Here is an 18,294-nt window from a genome sequence, read left to right as displayed (position 1 = left end):
TGATGTACAGGATTTGTTACTTTAATTTATTCCTGCTGCTAATGTTTAAAATAAGAAAAGAATGAATTCACTTAGCTATGATACAACCGACAAAATGCTATCTAGACCGACTCCTATGCTATTCTTCAAATACATAATACTCATGCATACATTACACTACAAATTGTTTATTAGCTCTCTGACTCGGTGTGTTTTACCTGAAAGCCTGCTTTTAGAGCCGTCCTCCTCATGCCATCAACATCTATGAGCACAGGCAAGAATCACTATTAGAAATGATACACCTTGTTTACTTACTTGGGAACTCGGATCTTCTTCATCTGTAACCTGCCCAAGAAACCAAACTATTATGACAAAAGCCCTTCTTTCACTTATCTCTTCCTGGAAAAATCCAGTTTTTCAGGCCCAGAGTAGCAGAGGCAGTGCCTAGTACATGAGACTAGGAAAAGCATGACTGAAGTGTTTAGAAACCTGTGGTGATTTGGGATGGTTAGCTACTTTCCCTCAAGAAAGACCTCCTGGGGATCCCATTCAGTACCAGTTGCCAGTCATTATCTATTCCTCATGGAAAACTTTCAAGGTCCTGGGCTGAAGTAAACAGTATCACTCCAGGGATGTTGTTGGTTTTAGACTGCCTTACTCCGAAGTTCAGACCCAAAGCTCAGACATAACTTTTTGATTTCTCTCATGCAGTGCAAAACTGCCCTGTCATTGGGCACATGCGATACATGCTTTATTTTCTCACTTCATTTTTATATACATTACAATACATATGCAAGCTGTCACAAATTTGTGTCTGATTTTAAAATATAAAGCATATTGAAGAGAAACTAGATGGAAGAACAAATGGAAGATGCTATTTTAAATCAAAATAACAGAACAGCCTACTTTAAGAGAAAGTATTTAGAAGTGATTGAATGCCACAGCTAATTTGAAATGCAGTATTTGTTGTGGGTTTAGAGTAGTAGTTCCTGGTAAATGGAAGAGTGTTTTTGTGTTTTCACAGGCACGGTGGGATGGCCTGACAGGGCGCATAACCTTCAACAAAACTGATGGCTTACGGAAGGATTTTGATTTGGACATCATTAGTCTCAAGGAAGAAGGAACGGAAAAGGTAACCAGACATTTTGCAAAACAATGACAGAAAGCTACTTTGGCAGTTGCATGGGAAAGTCCATTTTCCTCAGCTTGAGTTTCCTACAGTTGGGGTAAAAAAAAACCAAACCAAAACAAAACACTGTGACATTGAACAGAGCTACTAAGATTTTTTAAATTATTTTAAAATGTGTATCTTTCATTTTGAGGTATTGGAGAGGACTTTTGGATTGGTGATGTCACTACTGAATGTCAGTAATTAATCTAAGTGCACATTGCCACCGTAACTTAGTGTGCTAAGTTTATATATATACATGTATGTATATACATATATACATAAAACTTAGACTTACATTTACTGCTTTTAAAAGGTGCAACATGAGGGAGAGAGAAAAGCAGATGGTGGAGTAATAGCCTCAAAAAGTTTTGAGATGGTAAAAAATGTTCATGTTTTTGAACATGATCATTAGTTTTGCCCTTACATTTCTAACCATTTATGTTGGGTTATGCTGAACAGGTGACTAAATTAGCTATGTCATCTTTGTTTGAAAGCAGAAAATTCTGCATAGTACAATTCCAGAAACTGGTTCTGCATTCAAAAAAATGAAGTCAAATAAAATTCACATTCTTTGAGGAAGTTCAAGGAAACATGCCTCAGAAAAGCAAATTTGAAGTCAACAGTTCTTATTTCCCTTATTTACCACTTACAAATTGTACAGAAGATGGAGAGGGGTAGGGTGGAGAGGGCTCCTTGACTCCAAAATGAACCCAATAGCCAAGGATGTTTTTGGCTGTGCTCCGAAATAGCTGCTGCTACCATGCAAACCACAGCAATGCCAGCCAGGGGCTGTGCTGGAGAACAGCAGGGTCTGTGGGCTCCCAGAGGGAGATGGGATGGTCTTGCCATGCTCTTGACCAGCCAGCATGGTCTCCAAATGAGCACTGTAATGGACAGCTACTGCAAGTGACTGCAAATCCCCAAGGTGAGTATCACCAGCTCATGTCAGCTAGAGGCTGCATTGTCCCTTGCTCTGGGTACACTAGCTTGACTCAGTGATGCTTGCTGTGGGTTAATTGAGATGTTAAATGTAATTGCTCCCACACAACTCTCCAGACTCATTCTCTTTTCATTTTTAATGAAGTGCTCTGTTTATTTTTCTCTGTACCAAGGCTGCTGGCGAGGTTTCTAATCATTTATATAAAGTGTGGAAGAAGGTTTGTACACAGACAGGTGATGCAGAAAACCTTTGGGTTGCGTCTTCAGACTCATCCTTTAGGTTTTGACAGTAACTTTCAAATTAAATTGCAGTTTAGAGACAACAGTCAATCTGAGAATGTGAATTGTTGTAGCATGATAAGTTTTGTCCGAACTTGAAATACTGTAGACCTAAATAATAAAAAGACCTTGGCAGGAGTCAGATTTTTCATCAGGAACTTTTTTTCATGATTATTTTATTTCTTGGAAGCTGATCCCTTCCGTTCTTTGAGTAGAAGCTCCTGGCTTCAGTGAAGCAGTCCTTTCCTCAGCAGTTATCCTTTCTGATTCACCTGGGATTTACCATGAGTGGTAAATTTACAGCATTTCAAATGTCTATGAGCACCAGCAACATGACTGCTTTAGCATGCGGGGAGTATTTTTGCCTCCTACAAGAACACATACTGTGCAGGCAATGTTCTAGCATCATTGACTCAAAATTTTGACAAGTGTGTTATTAACTCCTTACAGAAAATAATATGGATGATTAAGTGGATGCTGTCATTCACTAACATATGGAAATTTGAACTAAACTTGCTTATAAAAGATTTGAATTCACAAATTTCAGTTCCCTTTTGACATGGGATGTCTCTGCCTGGTGGATAAGGCTCCAAAGTGGGAGTCAGAGACAAGCTGTATGTGCTGTTCCCTGCTGGAGGTACAACCCACAGTTCCCTGTACCACAAAGTCACCATTCTGTAAGGAGAAGATAACAATTGCGTTTACTGTGTTTAAAATGTTTTGGATTCACAAGTTGAAAATTTCTTATAACACTTAGCATTATATCTTTTTTATATCTTTTGCACAGCTCTTATTATTTCCTCTCCCACACGCACAATTAAAAAAGGTTTTGTTTTTGTGTTTTTCAATACTATGGAGTAGAACAGTGTAAAATATCCCACAGTGCTCTTTTCTTGTTCTTGTGAAGGACAGACTTAGTACCTTTGTTTTAATATCAATCAGCGGGGCAAAGGCAAAAGGACTCAATTTCCCTCATTCCCGATGAATAGATCATCCTACCTGACATGCAGAACGCTATTGAACCAATCTGGCTTTTGAGTCTAGGCACTCCTGTTATTCTGAATTTATTTAAACCAAATTACAATCAGTTCAGAACATAGATTTGCTGAGAAAGGCATATGACAACTCCCAGACTTGTCACTAAACTGCAATAAATCTCCTGGATTCACCATAGTGATGTACCGCCTTGGCCTCATTCTTCCAGTGCCCCTCTGACCTCCTCCATTGCTCTAATCAAGGTTGACCTGTGTGTCATCCTTATCTTCAGATGTAGAGTGTTCTCCTGGTGTATTTTGTATGCACTGTGACTGTGTTGTTCCATGTTCTTCATGGTTGTTCTCCTCTTCCCTGCTGCCAGTCGATAAAAGCAAATCAAGTCAGTATCAACAAGCAGAAGAGCTTTTGATTGATTAACTCAGGCACCCTGGTGCAAATTCAAGGGCGCTGGTTATTTACTATGTTCCTGGTGCAGACTATCATAATATACAACATCTTATTCTGTGTATACTTTACAGATCAGTTCCCCAACCTGATCTAATTTTGGAAACAAAGGGAATGCTTGAAAAATACTTAAGGGAAAAAAAAAAAGACATAACTATCCCCAAGTATACTTCGGAGAAAATGTTTATGAAAGACAAGAGCAGTGGCACTCAGGGACACAAACTCAAAGTTTGTATGAAATGATATACTTATTACCCCAAATTGATAATCAGCGGGCGCAAATTAATCTTCTGGGTTTGATAAAAAGGAGAAGCATTATCTAGCTCAGTTAACATCCAAAGAAAAAGAGTCCTGCGGCGCTCTAATGGTGGAGCTTCTGATGGTGGGCATAGACCCTCAGTCCACAGGACGAGTCAGTGGAGAGTGTCTTAGGCTTCCTTGTCAGCTTCATGGGCAATCTCTGGAGAGAGAATCCAGAAGCAGCTCTGGGTAGAGCTGAAACATGCTGGCAGAGTGGCACAGTGGTGCAAATGGTTCAGTGGATGGACTATGTCAGTCCTCCAAGCCATCTATCTCCGTGCTCTCCACAAACGTCCAAAATACAAACCACGCTGAGCAAGCTCCTTGCCTGAGGTTTTCTTACAGCAGCCCTCAACCACACTATATATGTAAACCGAAGGTAAAAAAATCTGACGATGCTTTCAGACTGCATTTTTGTTAAGTAAATACTTATCTGAATAGATTAACTCCAAGGTTATAATTTCTGTCAGCATAAAATAGAAGTCTAAATCCACTGAAATAGTGGAGATCTTTCCCTTTAGGCTTCAGATCAGACAATAAATACCACAATTCCTCACTGTTTCCAGAGTTAGAAAGGAATTAAAAATCAGTTTTGCCTTTGGTCACGTATATTTGCTAAACAAACACTGTTCAGGGGGTGAGATGTTTTTACTTTGCTAGCTCTATCATGTATAGTAAATAAATAACAGAATAATCTTTACTAAACTTGATGAAGGCATAACAGAAGCAAAAGGCCACTGCATCCATCAATCTGCTTCAACATATTTATTCAAGCTTTTAATCTCTTGCATCGGAAGACAGAGGTCTGGATGTATGTTTCAACTCTACCATTTACAGAAGTAAAAAATCCATAAAAATAGACGTTTGACATTTTTTAGCAGGAAAGGAAGTCAACATGTTCCACTTTTGTAGAAAATTGGCTAATACACAGCTGTATCGACATACCTTATAGTCTTACAGCCAAACAAGTTCAACATGCTTTTGAAAGAGCACTACATTCCCTGTGTTTTCTAAATGTGACAATCAACCATTTAATGTCACTGCCTTATGCGGATCTACAGCTATATCACTTCTCTAGCATCCTGTACTGCTGCTGTCTCTTTCTGTGGTGACTAGAGCCAGTGCACACTGACCAGGCCATGAGCATTTAGAGAAATGCTGCATTTCACTCAGCCTGCTCACTGCGTCTGGACAGACTTTCACCTGCTCTCTTCTGCGTAGATCGGCGTGTGGAACTCCTACAGTGGCCTTAACATGACGGACAGCAACAAGGACAGATCAACCAACATCACAGACTCGCTGGCTAACCGGACACTGATTGTCACGACCATTCTGGTAAGTCTTGGTGGGCAGAACTGGAGTCTCCCCACTCATGGTGCAGGTTGCAGGCATGGCTGGTGTTGTGTATTGGGGTCTACACAGCCACTGTGACACCTCTGCCCTGCACTCTACTTCTGCTTTCTTCCGTACTAAAACACATTTAGGTAAAATACTCTGTTTTCAAGCAAATTTTTGAATATAGATTCAGAACCAGCATCAGTTGTCATCCATCCATGCAGTGGACTCAAAATACCCCACTACCAATGAAAGAATCTGGGACACCTTTCTCTTCAAAATTGTTTAGCTTGCTTCCATATTTCAGAGATGAACCCTGCATGCTTTTCTTCCCAAAAGAATTCTTCAATATTTCAGAGATGAAAGCTGTATGCTTTTCTTCCCAAAAGAATTAGCACACACAAATGCTCAATTTTGTAGCCACTGTTTGTACATCCTTTCTTTTAACTGGGAGTTAAATGAAGAGGAATGAAAGAAAGCAACAAACAGCGGACAGACTGATTGAAGTATGTCCTTACTATGATGAATAGAAAATATGAAAATGTTTTTCCAGCCAGCTGCCCTGCCCCATGTTTTCTCTGTGGACATTTATGCCACTGTTTTTTTTCCCAGCTATCCTGTCCAACCCCTCAGGGGAAGAGAAAGGGCTCAGAAACTCCCTCTATCCTTCTTTTCTATTGCCAGAGGTCTTTTTGCCACACTAAATTGCAGCAACATTTTCCCCCAGACCTTCTTCTAACCAAAATCCTTTAGAAAGAAAAGAAACAAAGTAGTTTGCAGTCTACCAGCGCTGTTCTCATTTTTCTCCTCTGAATGCCTGTTCAGTTTACAGCGGTATCAAACACTAGAGGATTTTTCAGTAAAGGTGCATTTCTTCTTCCTTGAATATTGTCAGATTTTAGGTTCTGCTTATGATTCTTTTTCCATTTTTCAGACTTCTCCTTCAATGTTCCTCCCCATTCCTCAGGGTGGGACCATGTGGAGTACAGATCTTGAATCTGATTCTGAAGCTGCTAAGCACTACTTTAATTAAAGCCCATGGGAGCTATGAATGATCTGTTCCACTGACAATTAGGGCCCTTATGCTTATCACTAATTGATTCCATGATTTTGTTAACATACCTAGAGCAGATTTTAATGGACATAGTAATGACTAGTATCCATCTAATTGCAATCCATTAATAAAATATCCACATAATTTAGAGAAACTGATATATTCTGAAACAAATCTCATTTATATTGCTATTTCTGCTGTATTTTTCTACAGGAAGATCCCTATGTTATGTACAAGAAGTCTGACAAGCCTTTGTATGGAAATGACAGATTCGAGGGTTACTGCCTGGATTTGCTAAAGGAGCTGTCAAATATTTTGGGCTTCATCTATGAGGTCAAACTAGTTTCTGATGGTAAATATGGAGCCCAGAATGACAAAGGAGAGTGGAATGGGATGGTCAAAGAACTCATAGATCATGTAAGATTGAATCATTCTGCCTTTATTCTCCTTTCAACCATAGTATTTTATGTGAAGCCAGTCCACTTGAAATGTTTGCATTAGTTTATAGCTTTTTGAGCCACTGGTCAGTCCTACTGCCTCTGATTAGAGTAGGAAATCACAGCAGTACATCTGAACTGGCAGTTCTGGGGTGCTAAGGGAAACCTCCAACAGCAGTGAGTCAGTGGGTGCTGAGCTCTCACGGAATATGCCCATCACTTGGTTACAAGCTCTCGTGGCAAAGGCAGAACCCACAGTGCACCTCTGCCCTGTGGCAAACTGTGAACATTACCCTTCTGGGAACTGAATTCCCCGGGACAGGGCCTCTCCAGGGGCCAAGTGCCCGAGCATGGTCAGACCTTCCACATACAGAAGCCATGAGTATCCCTCACATGCAGAAAAAATAATCAGAATGTCATGTACTCAGTAGTACCCTAGCACTGTTAAGTTTTGTTTTGCATTTCAGTTTTGTAGTCAAATTTAGTTTCTTTTTTAATACTCCAAGGAAGAAATGGAAGGAATAGTGGTGTGTTTGCACAAAAACATGAAAAAGAATGAGTATTTTCCCATTTGTGTTTTCAGAAAGCTGATCTGGCAGTTGCTCCTCTCACTATTACTTATGTAAGAGAGAAGGTAATTGATTTTTCCAAGCCCTTCATGACGCTGGGAATCAGTATCTTGTACCGGAAGCCCAATGGCACAAACCCTGGTGTTTTCTCTTTTTTAAACCCTCTTTCTCCTGATATTTGGATGTATGTTCTCCTAGCCTGCCTCGGAGTCAGTTGTGTCCTCTTTGTCATTGCAAGGTAAGTCAAAGACATAGTTTTAGATGCATCTGTATTAACCACCTCTCATCCCACAGGTGTTGAATGGGCTTTGCAAAATAGCTATAATACTGTCTTAAGGGTTTTATCCAGTCTAAAACATAATGTTCTAGAAAATCTCTTGGTATTTGCACATCAACACTGCTATCACTTTAACATTTTGCAATATGATAAGATTTAACTTTCCTTAAGGGCTGAATGGAGACAAATGTGTGATGAAATAGGTCAGCCTTTCTTTACCAGTAGACTACATGTTGAAAAGTAGTTGATATTAGTTGCATGTAAGCACTTCTTTTTTTCCACTAAGTGCATACAGTTAAAAGGTAAGAAGGAGGATGTGAACATATTTTTGCTGAAGGATGCTAATTAGCTCAACTCATTTCCTTTTGAAAACACAAGATAATATACCTAAAATCCTGGGGGGGGGGATGTTCTGCAAGGTGTTGCATAGCCAGTAGCCATCCCATAGCCATCCTGAGCTGCAAGCTGCACTGCCTGTCAGTGACAGGTTCCCAGTGAAGTCCCAATGCAAAACCAGTAGAAAACAAGCAAATAAACACCACTTTCCTGAAAGAATCTAAAGTTTATAATCTTCTCAAAGCACTGAAAGTGCCTGAAAGTTTCTGGACCAGTGGTCCACAGTCATACCTCAAGTTATACTTGATAACCAGCAGACCAGTGTACACCCTTAACGTTGAACTTTATTTTAAAAACTTGAGACATCTGATATGGTTTCACAAGCCAGCTACAAGCTACTTGTCATGGCCTTAGGGACCATGGACCATGAGTCAGTTGCTCTGTGGCTTTGAGCAAGAGAAAGCCAAGCATGAAAGAAAATGAACTTAGAAACTTGTCAGAAGGAATTGGTCATTTGAGACATCTCTTTTCCTATACTTTTCAGTAAACATAAACTCTGTTAACTGGCATAGTTATTGTTGCTTTCTTCAAATAATGACCTTGGAATTTCATTTCCTACTCTATTTTTTAATGTCATCCTATCCTTTTTTTTTTTTTTTTTTTTTTTAATAATTTAGCAGATAGATTTTTTATTAATGCTTCACAGATATTTAGTTTTTGGATCATTTTACTTAGGATCACTTAGGCTTCCTTCACTTTCATTATGCATTTTTTTGCACATATAGCAATGTATTCTACATTAATATGGAAAACAGACTGTGAAAACATTGATACTATGAAATATAAGAACTGAAAGGATATATCATTGAAAACCCATCCTTTCACATTATAGCAAATGTAACATGGAAATAGTGCAGTTTTTATTGCAAATGATGACATTCTACTTTAAAGGGTCAGCAATAACGTATACATTCCAATGTATGCCCTTATAACTCTCATTCAAATATCAAAATGACACAGTAATCTGAATCATTCATTCTGCTACATTCTGTCTGACTTCCACATGTGTGTGAGCCAAGTCAAATGGAGCTCTTACCGCTTTTCCACCAGTTCACTCTTTTCTTCTAATCGAAAGACACTGCCCTGTGAACTTCCTTCATTCAGAGGAATAGTTTTGTTGAAAGTGATTGGCCTTGGGCATACATTTCTCCGTGGTCCACTGAACAAACCTAGGTCTCGGAGGTTAGCTTGTATGAAAGCTTCACTTGTTTGCATGCTTCTGTACCAGTGTCAAAGTACAGAACTTTGTGAGATTTAGTTTTTTGTTTAAATTTCTGAGAATGTGAAGAAGGAGGAGGGAATTAGAGGATAAGAGGTCATGGGTTAACTTATTGGTGTTGGCCCTATAAAACAGCAAAAGTTCATGCTGCCATGGCAGTGATGGGATTGTACACAATTAGTCATGGCTTCCCACAAGCTCTTGCAGTGGCTCACTGTACCATAAATAACAGCTCTTACTGTACGCAAATCATGATCTCACTCATGACTAATATTAAATCTGCTCAATCATGACAGATTGCAGTTGTATGCCAAGACTGAAAACATCCTCTCCACCTCAGAACAGACAGAATGGGAAACAAAGCCCAAATCATCCTCAGCTCCTCTAGTTTTTTTGTTTTTTGTTTTAAAAAAAAACATCATAAAGGCTGAAAAAACACATAAACTTCAGGGTGTTCTGCCTGCTTGCAGAGCTTCCTACTCATGCACATGTGGCTGGGAACAAATCAAATGGAAACAGTACTCATAGATCATCACGTGAAACCTGTTTGCTTTACTCTCTTGGCTGTTAGATATTGCTCCAAATCACAGCGCAGCTTTTGGGTAAATCCATAGCTCTGGCCTGTGTCACTGTGTTTTTTTTTTTTGGTTTTTTTTTTCCCTAAATCTTTCTAAAAAGCAGTAGTTCTATCATAGAATCATAGAATGGCCTGGGTTGAAAAGGACCACAATGATCATCAAATTTCAACTCTCCTGCTATGTGCAGGGTCGCCAACCAGCAGACCAGGCTGCCCAGAGCCACATCCAGCCTGGCCTTGAATGCCGCCAGGGATGGGGCATCCATAACCTCCTTGGGCAACCTGTTCCAAAGCCTGATTTCCCTACAGATTCATGTCTCATGTTGGACTGTGATTACAAACTGAAGGTTTGTTTGCTTGTTTGCCATCCTTGCAATTGAAGGATTTATAAGAGATCCCTCGCATATGCATTAACTGCTATGCCACATGCTGGGAGTTTGTCCTGCAGTTGTTCCCTGGTAGGGCTACTTGTTGCAGTGATTCACAAAACTTGCAGGAGCACGATAACCTCAATCTATTTTTCAAATGTGGCTAAAAGCCTTAAACATCATTAGAAGTATACACTTTCATAATACTCAGCCCAAAACCTGACTTGCAACGGCTTAAATATATCAAGTATATCATTCTGCTAATGCATCTCTGCTAGGGAAAGAGGAGAAGAACATGCTAGTTAAATGAAATACTTAACGTTACTTTCTGAATTTATACATTTTTCTGACATAAGTGCTTTTTTTGAACTGATGCTGAAAACCAATGCCTAGTGATATTGTGACAATATAATTTGAAGAAGTACGTAAAACTGTTCTCACGTGCTGTCTCAGTTTACTCCAGACTTTATAAGTTTCAACTTACTCCAATAAGCTAAACTATCCTTAATGTCCATATCTAGGGCTGTTCATGTCTTCAGATATGCCATGCTTTCTGCAAGATTTATCAAATATTTCAGTAAATATTGGCTAGAACGGTTTTAGGAATTTCAGGAATCACCTGCTTTTTAACACTGCCATAGTAAATTAAACAGTCAATGGTGTTTTGACATCAGTTCGCAGAAGACAAATACTTGGGAATAATCTTCATGGACTGAGGTAATTTTCCTGTTCTTTCTTCAGATTTTTCAGCAGCTGAACCGTTTCTTACTTCTCTTTGAGTACAATGTAGCCCTGTCATTGTCACATTAATTTTTAAATTCAAACACTGACGTTTTTATCACTGCTAAAGGTTACAGATTGACAAAGCTCTTTTCCTAAGCACACTGAATGAAGAAAGCATTTACTGCTAAGATTTCCCTTCACTGCTATGTCAAACTCCCTGTGCTCTTTGCATCACTGATGGTAGAGCTGAGGTAACCATCAGTCATACAAGGTGAATAAGATCACACACACCCTGTAAAAGGTGCTTAGGTGACCTTGAACATGTTGTTTGTAAGAAGGAGAAAACTAAGGGGAAATGACCAAAAAAACACCAGACCTGAGTGAATGATGAGATAGAGCAGAATTGTAATCCAGTCTCTCCTTGGCACTCAGCACAGCAATAGAAACACAAGAATAAAACCACTTTTTTTTAATTTTTTTTTTTAAGATGGAAGAGTAATATAAACCCTTGTAGCACACTGAACAATATATTTGTTGCGATAAAAGTCTTTCTAGTGTGGCAGAAGAGGTTTTGCTGCCAGAATTTCATTGTTGCTTTCTATCAACCACTGTTTGGCTGTTTTGGTGATGGAGACGTTTGTCCCATCCCAGCCTGGGGTCTCCCTTCTGGTCAGGCCCTAACCTGTTTGCACATCTTCTCACTGTCCTGTGGGAGCATGTTTTTGCCCATGTGTGCACAGACTGAGCTGGGAAGCATTTCATTGCTACACAGAGGCTTTCTGAAACAGAACTTGGTGACTCTTCTAACTGGTATATGCAGAACAGTTGTAACTTGAGTCTGAAAACTGTCTTCTGCAATTTTTAACCACTATGATACTAGTAATGGTAATATTGCTCCAATAATGGCATCCTAAGCTGCATACTGTTTCAATTAGCGAGTTCATGACTACCAGAGTTCATTACTTCAGCTAAGCAAGGCGCTCTGCTTGCAACCATGCGTAAATTCAATGCTTAATTATATTGTTGAAACAGTAATTAAAATGTATTGGCATGACATTGTCAATTAAAGCTATAATCATAAACTTCTTGAGAAAGTATGCAGCGAGCCACACAGCAGTGGGAAACAACAGCAGGCAAGACACCCTGGGGAGGGACGGTCTTTAAAGTAACTCTGCCAAGTGTACTGCAGACCAGAATGGGTATAGTTTGCATTTATAACACAGTGCATGGGGAATAGAATAGAATCCTTCCATTTGAGGCAATTGCCCACATGATTCTTTCTACGCAGTGTGGCCCTATGTCTTTCTGGCGCTGCAATTGCTCCACAGCACTTCCCAGCCACTGGCAGCCATTTTCCCTGATGCCAGGGCAACTCTGTGAAGTCATTTCACATCGAGTGTCTCGACCAGCTGAAAATGGATGCCTTGAGAGGGCTTTTCTACCTTCACTATTCTCCAAACACTGCCTTGGAGCAGTGCGGGAGCTTCAAGCAGTCTCCCCACCTTTTAGAAGGCCTACCTGGGAGCAACGTAGGCTGCAAAGCTCTGTGGGAGTTGGACCCCTCCAGCAGCATAGGCTGCAAAGCACTGGGGGAGTTGGGCTTTCCCAGCAACACCAGCCGCAAAGCGTTGGGGGATTCAAGCCTCTCCAGCAGCCTCAGCTTTGAGGGCAGTGATGAAGGAGCAGCAAAAGTAAGGACGCGGGCCCTGTACTAGGAGCAGGGCCATGACATTCTGCTCCACAGCTTGCATGAGGCAGCTGCTGGACGTCCTACAGACAGCCTTCCCACTGAGGTTTCCTTTTCTTGTGTTTTCTTCATTAATCTCCTCATTTTGTGCGTTGTTCAGGTCTGCTGCCACTGTGTGTATTTTATTTGATGTTTACGGATTGTTTCTGTTAACTGCCACAGGTTTACACCCTATGAATGGTATAACCCCCACCCGTGCAACCCAGACTCAGATGTGGTGGAAAACAATTTTACTTTACTAAATAGTTTCTGGTTTGGAGTTGGAGCTCTCATGCAGCAAGGTACATCGGTTACACTTCGTTATCGCACACGTCCCACAGTCTGCTCAAGGGCTTCTGTGCTGGTAAACTCCACCCTCTGTAATTACAACTTATACTGTAAAACCTGCTCTCAGAACCAAAGCGATATAGGAAGGGAAGAAAGCAACATATCTCTGGAGATGGGAGATGGCAGAGGAGGGAAACCTGTGGAATCCAGGATACGGATGGAGAAGGAACAAGGAGGGGAAGTCTGCGAGAGAGGCAAGCAGACAGGGCCACATTGGAGTCACTGGAGTTTAACAGAAAATATTCACTAGAGGGATATGATGTTCTTTATGCTGAAGTTCAGACTGTTGATTTAAGAGGTTTGGCAAGAGGAAAATATCTTCCCAATTGGGCTTCATCCCAGTAGAATCAGTAACAGCCTTAGCTACCCTAGAAAAAAAATGTTTTCACTGCCAAACATAACAGATAATGTAATTTCTTCAGAAGGATTGTTACGTTTGTTGGCACTTGTCAAACGCTTTGTTTAAAACAAAAACCAAACCTTTTTTTTATGGCTTTTCTACAGGTATGAGTCCCATCCTTCTGTAAACGAATCCAACCCTAGAAGCATTAACTTAACACAGTCACAAGTCCCTGTTGCTGATGATTTTGGAAACAGCTGACATTATACACAATTGACAAGGAAGGGCAGTGAAGCTCACTTCATATGGGAAGTAAAAGAGATATGTGTACTGACCACATTTGGTTATGGCATATATATTCAAAGGTTTCCAATTAAGTTACTATTCACCAAAACTGGGGTCCACTGAAAGGGATGAAAATAATTTCTGACAAAATTTCCGCTTGAATCAGAGCTGAACAAAAAAACCCACCCCACGACAACAACCAAAAAGGCAATCCAGAAGAAAAACCATTTTCCTTCGGTATTAGATCCCTAAGCATTTAAGTAAGGAATGTAAAACCATCTCTACACTCATGCAGGTACAGTTTATTCTTCCCTTTTTAACAGACATGAGTAGCAGTAAAAGAAACATTAGGAGGATCTTTCCTGGACATGGTAGAGATTGAAGTTTGTCTTGTATCTAGGATGCCCTTGCTTGTATTGGTGCACTAATGCATTGACAGAATAGAAACGCTCTTTGAAGCCATTCAAAGCCTCACAGAAATGGCTTCGAAGGTGACCAGCTGAAGGAAGAGCCATTCTGTTTTGCTCCTTTGTTTTGTTGTCCTTCCAACTCATCAGTGAGATGCAGACTGAGGTTTTACAGTATCAGGCAGGTGTGTGTATATAGCTGTGACTGCTGTGTGTGTGAAAGTGCCCCAGGATTTTGTGTTTCAATGTACTGCCTTTTTTGGAGTTTACCATCATCCACAGCAAACTGTGGGATGCAGTGTCTGCTCGTTACCACTACCTTGGGTACATGACAGTCAGCCCCAACCAGACTCTGCTTGTCTTTCAAGAAGCATAAAAACAAAACAAGAGAAAGAAAGAAAGAAAAAACATTTGTAAGGCAACACAAATGTTTCCATGTACAAACTTGTGGTGCGTGTGATTGTAAGTGCATCATCGCTAATGTGAAGAGCTTGAACATGGAGTGAATGGTTGTGAGACTCTGCATCTACTGTTATACTCTTTCTTGTTGACAGCAGCTGCTTGCTATGCTTGATTGGAAGCCACTTGTTATTAAATTTTAAAATGTGATGATCAGACTTTCTCTTTTCTACAGAGCGTGAGCAAAGTCTGGATCAGGATTGGCTGTCATGTCTGCCATAAAAAGGCACTAGAGAGACCTCAGCAAGTATTGTCCCTGACCCTGAGTCTTACTAGCAACATTCCTATTTAGATGTTATTTCTCCTGGTTTTCCCCTGAAAGTCTCAAATATGTTATGCATACTCTGAAAACATTCAAACGGGTCACATTTCATCAAATTCATTTAGAGAAACCACTACTTTTAGGAAGGCAAGTTACCTGCCAGAGCCCCCGTCCAGCCAGATGGGTGGAATAGCAGTACTCAGTTCAGGAGAGTGCTTAAGATGAAGTCAGGGCCATGAAGCTTATACTAATGCTCTCTGCTGCAGTCACGGAACATGGAAAGGTGAACAATAAAATAATCACGTGGCTGATCAAAAGAGATGCTGGGCCTGCTTGTTTCTGCTGAGAACAGAGTGTGCTCAGCACGTTCCAAAAGCAAAAACCAATGCTCATTGCATAATTAATAGACCCGGGAGCCTTAAGCTTAATTGCACAGAAAGTGTTCTGCTACTTTTTCCACAAACAACTTTTTGCCAGAGGAAATCACGGGAGGTTTGGCACCCCACAAATTCAGCACGCAGGGCTTCTCCACCTATTCGCTTGTTTCACCATGCAGCTGCACTGGCAGATTTCTTTGTTGCTTGCTAGGATTATTTGTCTGTATACATCAGAGCTACATGTTGCATCAGGGCCCACACTCAGAATTTATATGTGTATAGCTGCCTGAGCTTTAAACATTACACCTTCAGGATGGTCTGAATCAGCACTCCTAGAAGCCAGCTTTTTTAGGTCAATCTCAGTTTGAAGATAAATACACACTTAATTCTGAGAGCAATGATGCAAATAAAATAAAAAAGAAAAAAAAAAGAAAAGAAAAAGAAAAAGGTTTCATGCTATTAAAAAAATCTAATCTGGGAGACAAGGAAAGAAGAATAGAACACAACATAAACCCAAATAGAGCTGCAGCTCTAGAAATGGGTAGACTGGAATCAAATTTTAAGCAAGAGCTTTTGCTTTTAGGCTGCTGGCCTAATTTGAAATCCGTGCAGCACCAGAGCTGTGCAGGCAGAGCATCTGCTCATGCAGTTCGGCAGTTCTGTCAGCCTCCTGAAACCCCAGGGCTACGCTCAGCATTGACCTTTAAGAGACATATCTATATGTTTATGAAGCTGAGTTAAATCTGTTTGCTAGCTGTTTGTAAGCTTCTTACCCTTTCAGTCTTTGCCCCAGAAGTCATGTTCACAGTTTTTGCAAAGTCTGAAAATATTCTCTATAACCTGCTTACATTTCTTCCAGAAATCACGAAACAGTTCAGGAGAGAGAATGCATTATCGGGATGTTTTCCAGTAACATAAGTATTTGTTACATCAAAAGCTTTACATACTGAGGTTTCCATTCACAGGCAGAATACATTCTTCAGTCTATCTTTCATCAATAAAATAATTATGCTGATGCTTGACTTTGAAATCAAAAGTATTCAGGTGAATGTCTAAGTATTTGGTCAAACCAGATCCCCAGATCCCATTTAATGAGCTAAGTTCAGAGGGGAGGCCTCAAAATAAGCAAATAAATAAATAAACAAAACTTGCATGAAAACACTTGAGTACCTGTGTTGCTTACTTACATTCAGTCTGAGCTGTTAAGGAGCCATTTTAGAGCACTTAACACCCAAGCTGGCAGCATGTTATTCCAGGGGATTTTATGACTATGGCAGATCACTTTGATACTTGTCAGTGTGACATGCAGACAGAACTGCTAAAACCTTTCCATTGATAACTAGTGTCAAATACAGCATCCAAAACTTTGCATTGTACTGCACATCCAAAGCATACTTCCATTCACCCTCTGGATTTTAAAATGTAAATCACACTTTTGTAGTAAGATACGTTCTGAATAGAGAGCTCAGGTTCACGCAGGCTCATGCATACACTGAAAGCATATTGATCACCTTGTTCCTACTTAGGTATGAGGATAGAAGGCACACAGAACAGCTTCTTCTTATAAGGCATTTCTCCTAGGCAGCTTGTAAGTAGAACAGCATTCTGCTAAGATCTCTGGTTAAAAATATTGGTTATGGAATACTGGCATAAAGAAATACAGGAATCAGATAAAAAATACTAGTACAACTTGTTTGGGTTGCAAGGTTAATGGCACAATGAACATTAGCTCAGAGAGGTAATGGGGTTTAGATCCAAGGATAATTCCATTTGTCATGTACCATGGCATACATCCCCTTCACAGTGTGTTACCATTATAAATGTTAGATGTGCATCTCTGAGATTACTGTTTAAATCATTTTATTGTACTATGGCTCATAAAAGCATTCTGTGCCTAAAAATAGTCTGTGGTATCAGAAAAGGCATCTTTCAACATCATCTTAATGTGATTGTTTTGATGATATTGTAACAGGATCAGAGCTGATGCCCAAAGCTCTTTCCACCAGAATAGTTGGAGGAATATGGTGGTTTTTCACCTTAATCATAATCTCATCCTATACTGCCAACCTGGCTGCCTTCCTGACGGTAGAAAGGATGGAATCCCCCATCGATTCAGCCGACGATTTGGCAAAGCAAACCAAAATAGAGTACGGGGCTGTTAGAGATGGATCCACAATGACCTTCTTCAAGGTAAGATGGCGTCAGCCAGCTCTGACCGGTCAAACCGACCCATGGCTGATTACCTGCTACCTTTGCTGTGAGGAGCAAACCCATGCCTTTGATGGGAGAAGAACCTAAAGGGAACAAGGCCATGGACCAGAGGACATTCTCCCTCAGATTTTTTCTCACAGTAGGATCTCAGCTTCATACAAACACTTGGCTAAGATTGATTCTGAAGGTCACATCTGCACTGAAAAAACAGTGCAGATAGTCAAAATACAAGCTGGCTTGCCTCCTTCTTAAAATGTTCTATGGTGAGCATTATGCATACTATTAATATAATGGCCACATGCACACATAAACACGTCTGTAAGTAAAGGATCATTTTGTGTGGCTAATTGCTTCGTAGATAAATGCATTGGTTGGGTTTTTTTTTTGCACTATTAGTATTAATTAGATACAAAATGGGTTAATCTCATGAAATGTCAATTTTAAAGGCCAACCAGCTATAAATTTAGGAAATATGCACAAAAATCCTGTGACACTTGGAATTAATTAGCAGCTTCATCGATAGTCTCAGCAGGGAAGTTAAGCACTGAATAAAGTGATATCATGCTTTTCACTGTAGCATCTGAGAATGATGTTTATAGATAGTCAGATACGCAGTGCCTTTGAGGATGAGACACTCTGGTGAAACAACATGTGGGGCAAAATAACCCTTCATTCTGAATGAGCAGATTCAGATCCTGTGCTGAGGGACCTCATGCCCCAGCCTGTATCCCCCTGCACTGCTTTAACCACAACCCCTTATATTTCTACATGAGGCGAAGTGAGCATTTCCAGACTCAGAAAGGATTGGTATGTGGG

At 40.2% G+C, this 18,294-nt stretch overlaps 1 protein-coding gene across 9 annotated transcripts in view; it reads left to right on the top strand.

The window, feature by feature from the left end:
• The window catches only part of GRIK1 (glutamate ionotropic receptor kainate type subunit 1), a 161,469-nt gene that overhangs the window by 124,417 nt on the left and 18,758 nt on the right, over positions 1-18,294 (top strand). For 3 of the 9 annotated variants that reach the window (XM_015299614.4, XM_040646813.2, XM_040646808.2), the window contains exons 8-14: positions 1,004-1,111; positions 2,263-2,307; positions 5,330-5,443; positions 6,711-6,914; positions 7,518-7,741; positions 12,973-13,091; positions 17,240-17,457. In XM_015299614.4, the coding sequence (XP_015155100.1) occupies positions 1,004-1,111; positions 2,263-2,307; positions 5,330-5,443; positions 6,711-6,914; positions 7,518-7,741; positions 12,973-13,091; positions 17,240-17,457 (1,032 nt within the window). Of the gene's footprint in view, positions 1-1,003; positions 1,112-2,262; positions 2,308-5,329; positions 5,444-6,710; positions 6,915-7,517; positions 7,742-12,972; positions 16,417-17,239; positions 17,458-18,294 lie in introns of those variants that run through there. The other 6 variants (XM_040646836.2, XM_040646819.2, XM_040646841.2 and 3 more) reach the window with 6 other exon arrangements.

This window comes from Gallus gallus, chromosome 1, assembly GCF_016699485.2.
Source record: "Gallus gallus isolate bGalGal1 chromosome 1, bGalGal1.mat.broiler.GRCg7b, whole genome shotgun sequence".
In the NCBI taxonomy this organism is placed as follows: domain Eukaryota; kingdom Metazoa; phylum Chordata; class Aves; order Galliformes; family Phasianidae; genus Gallus; species Gallus gallus.
The sequence above is the reverse complement of the archived record's forward strand: the minus strand, read 5'-3'. Positions and strand labels throughout refer to the sequence as shown.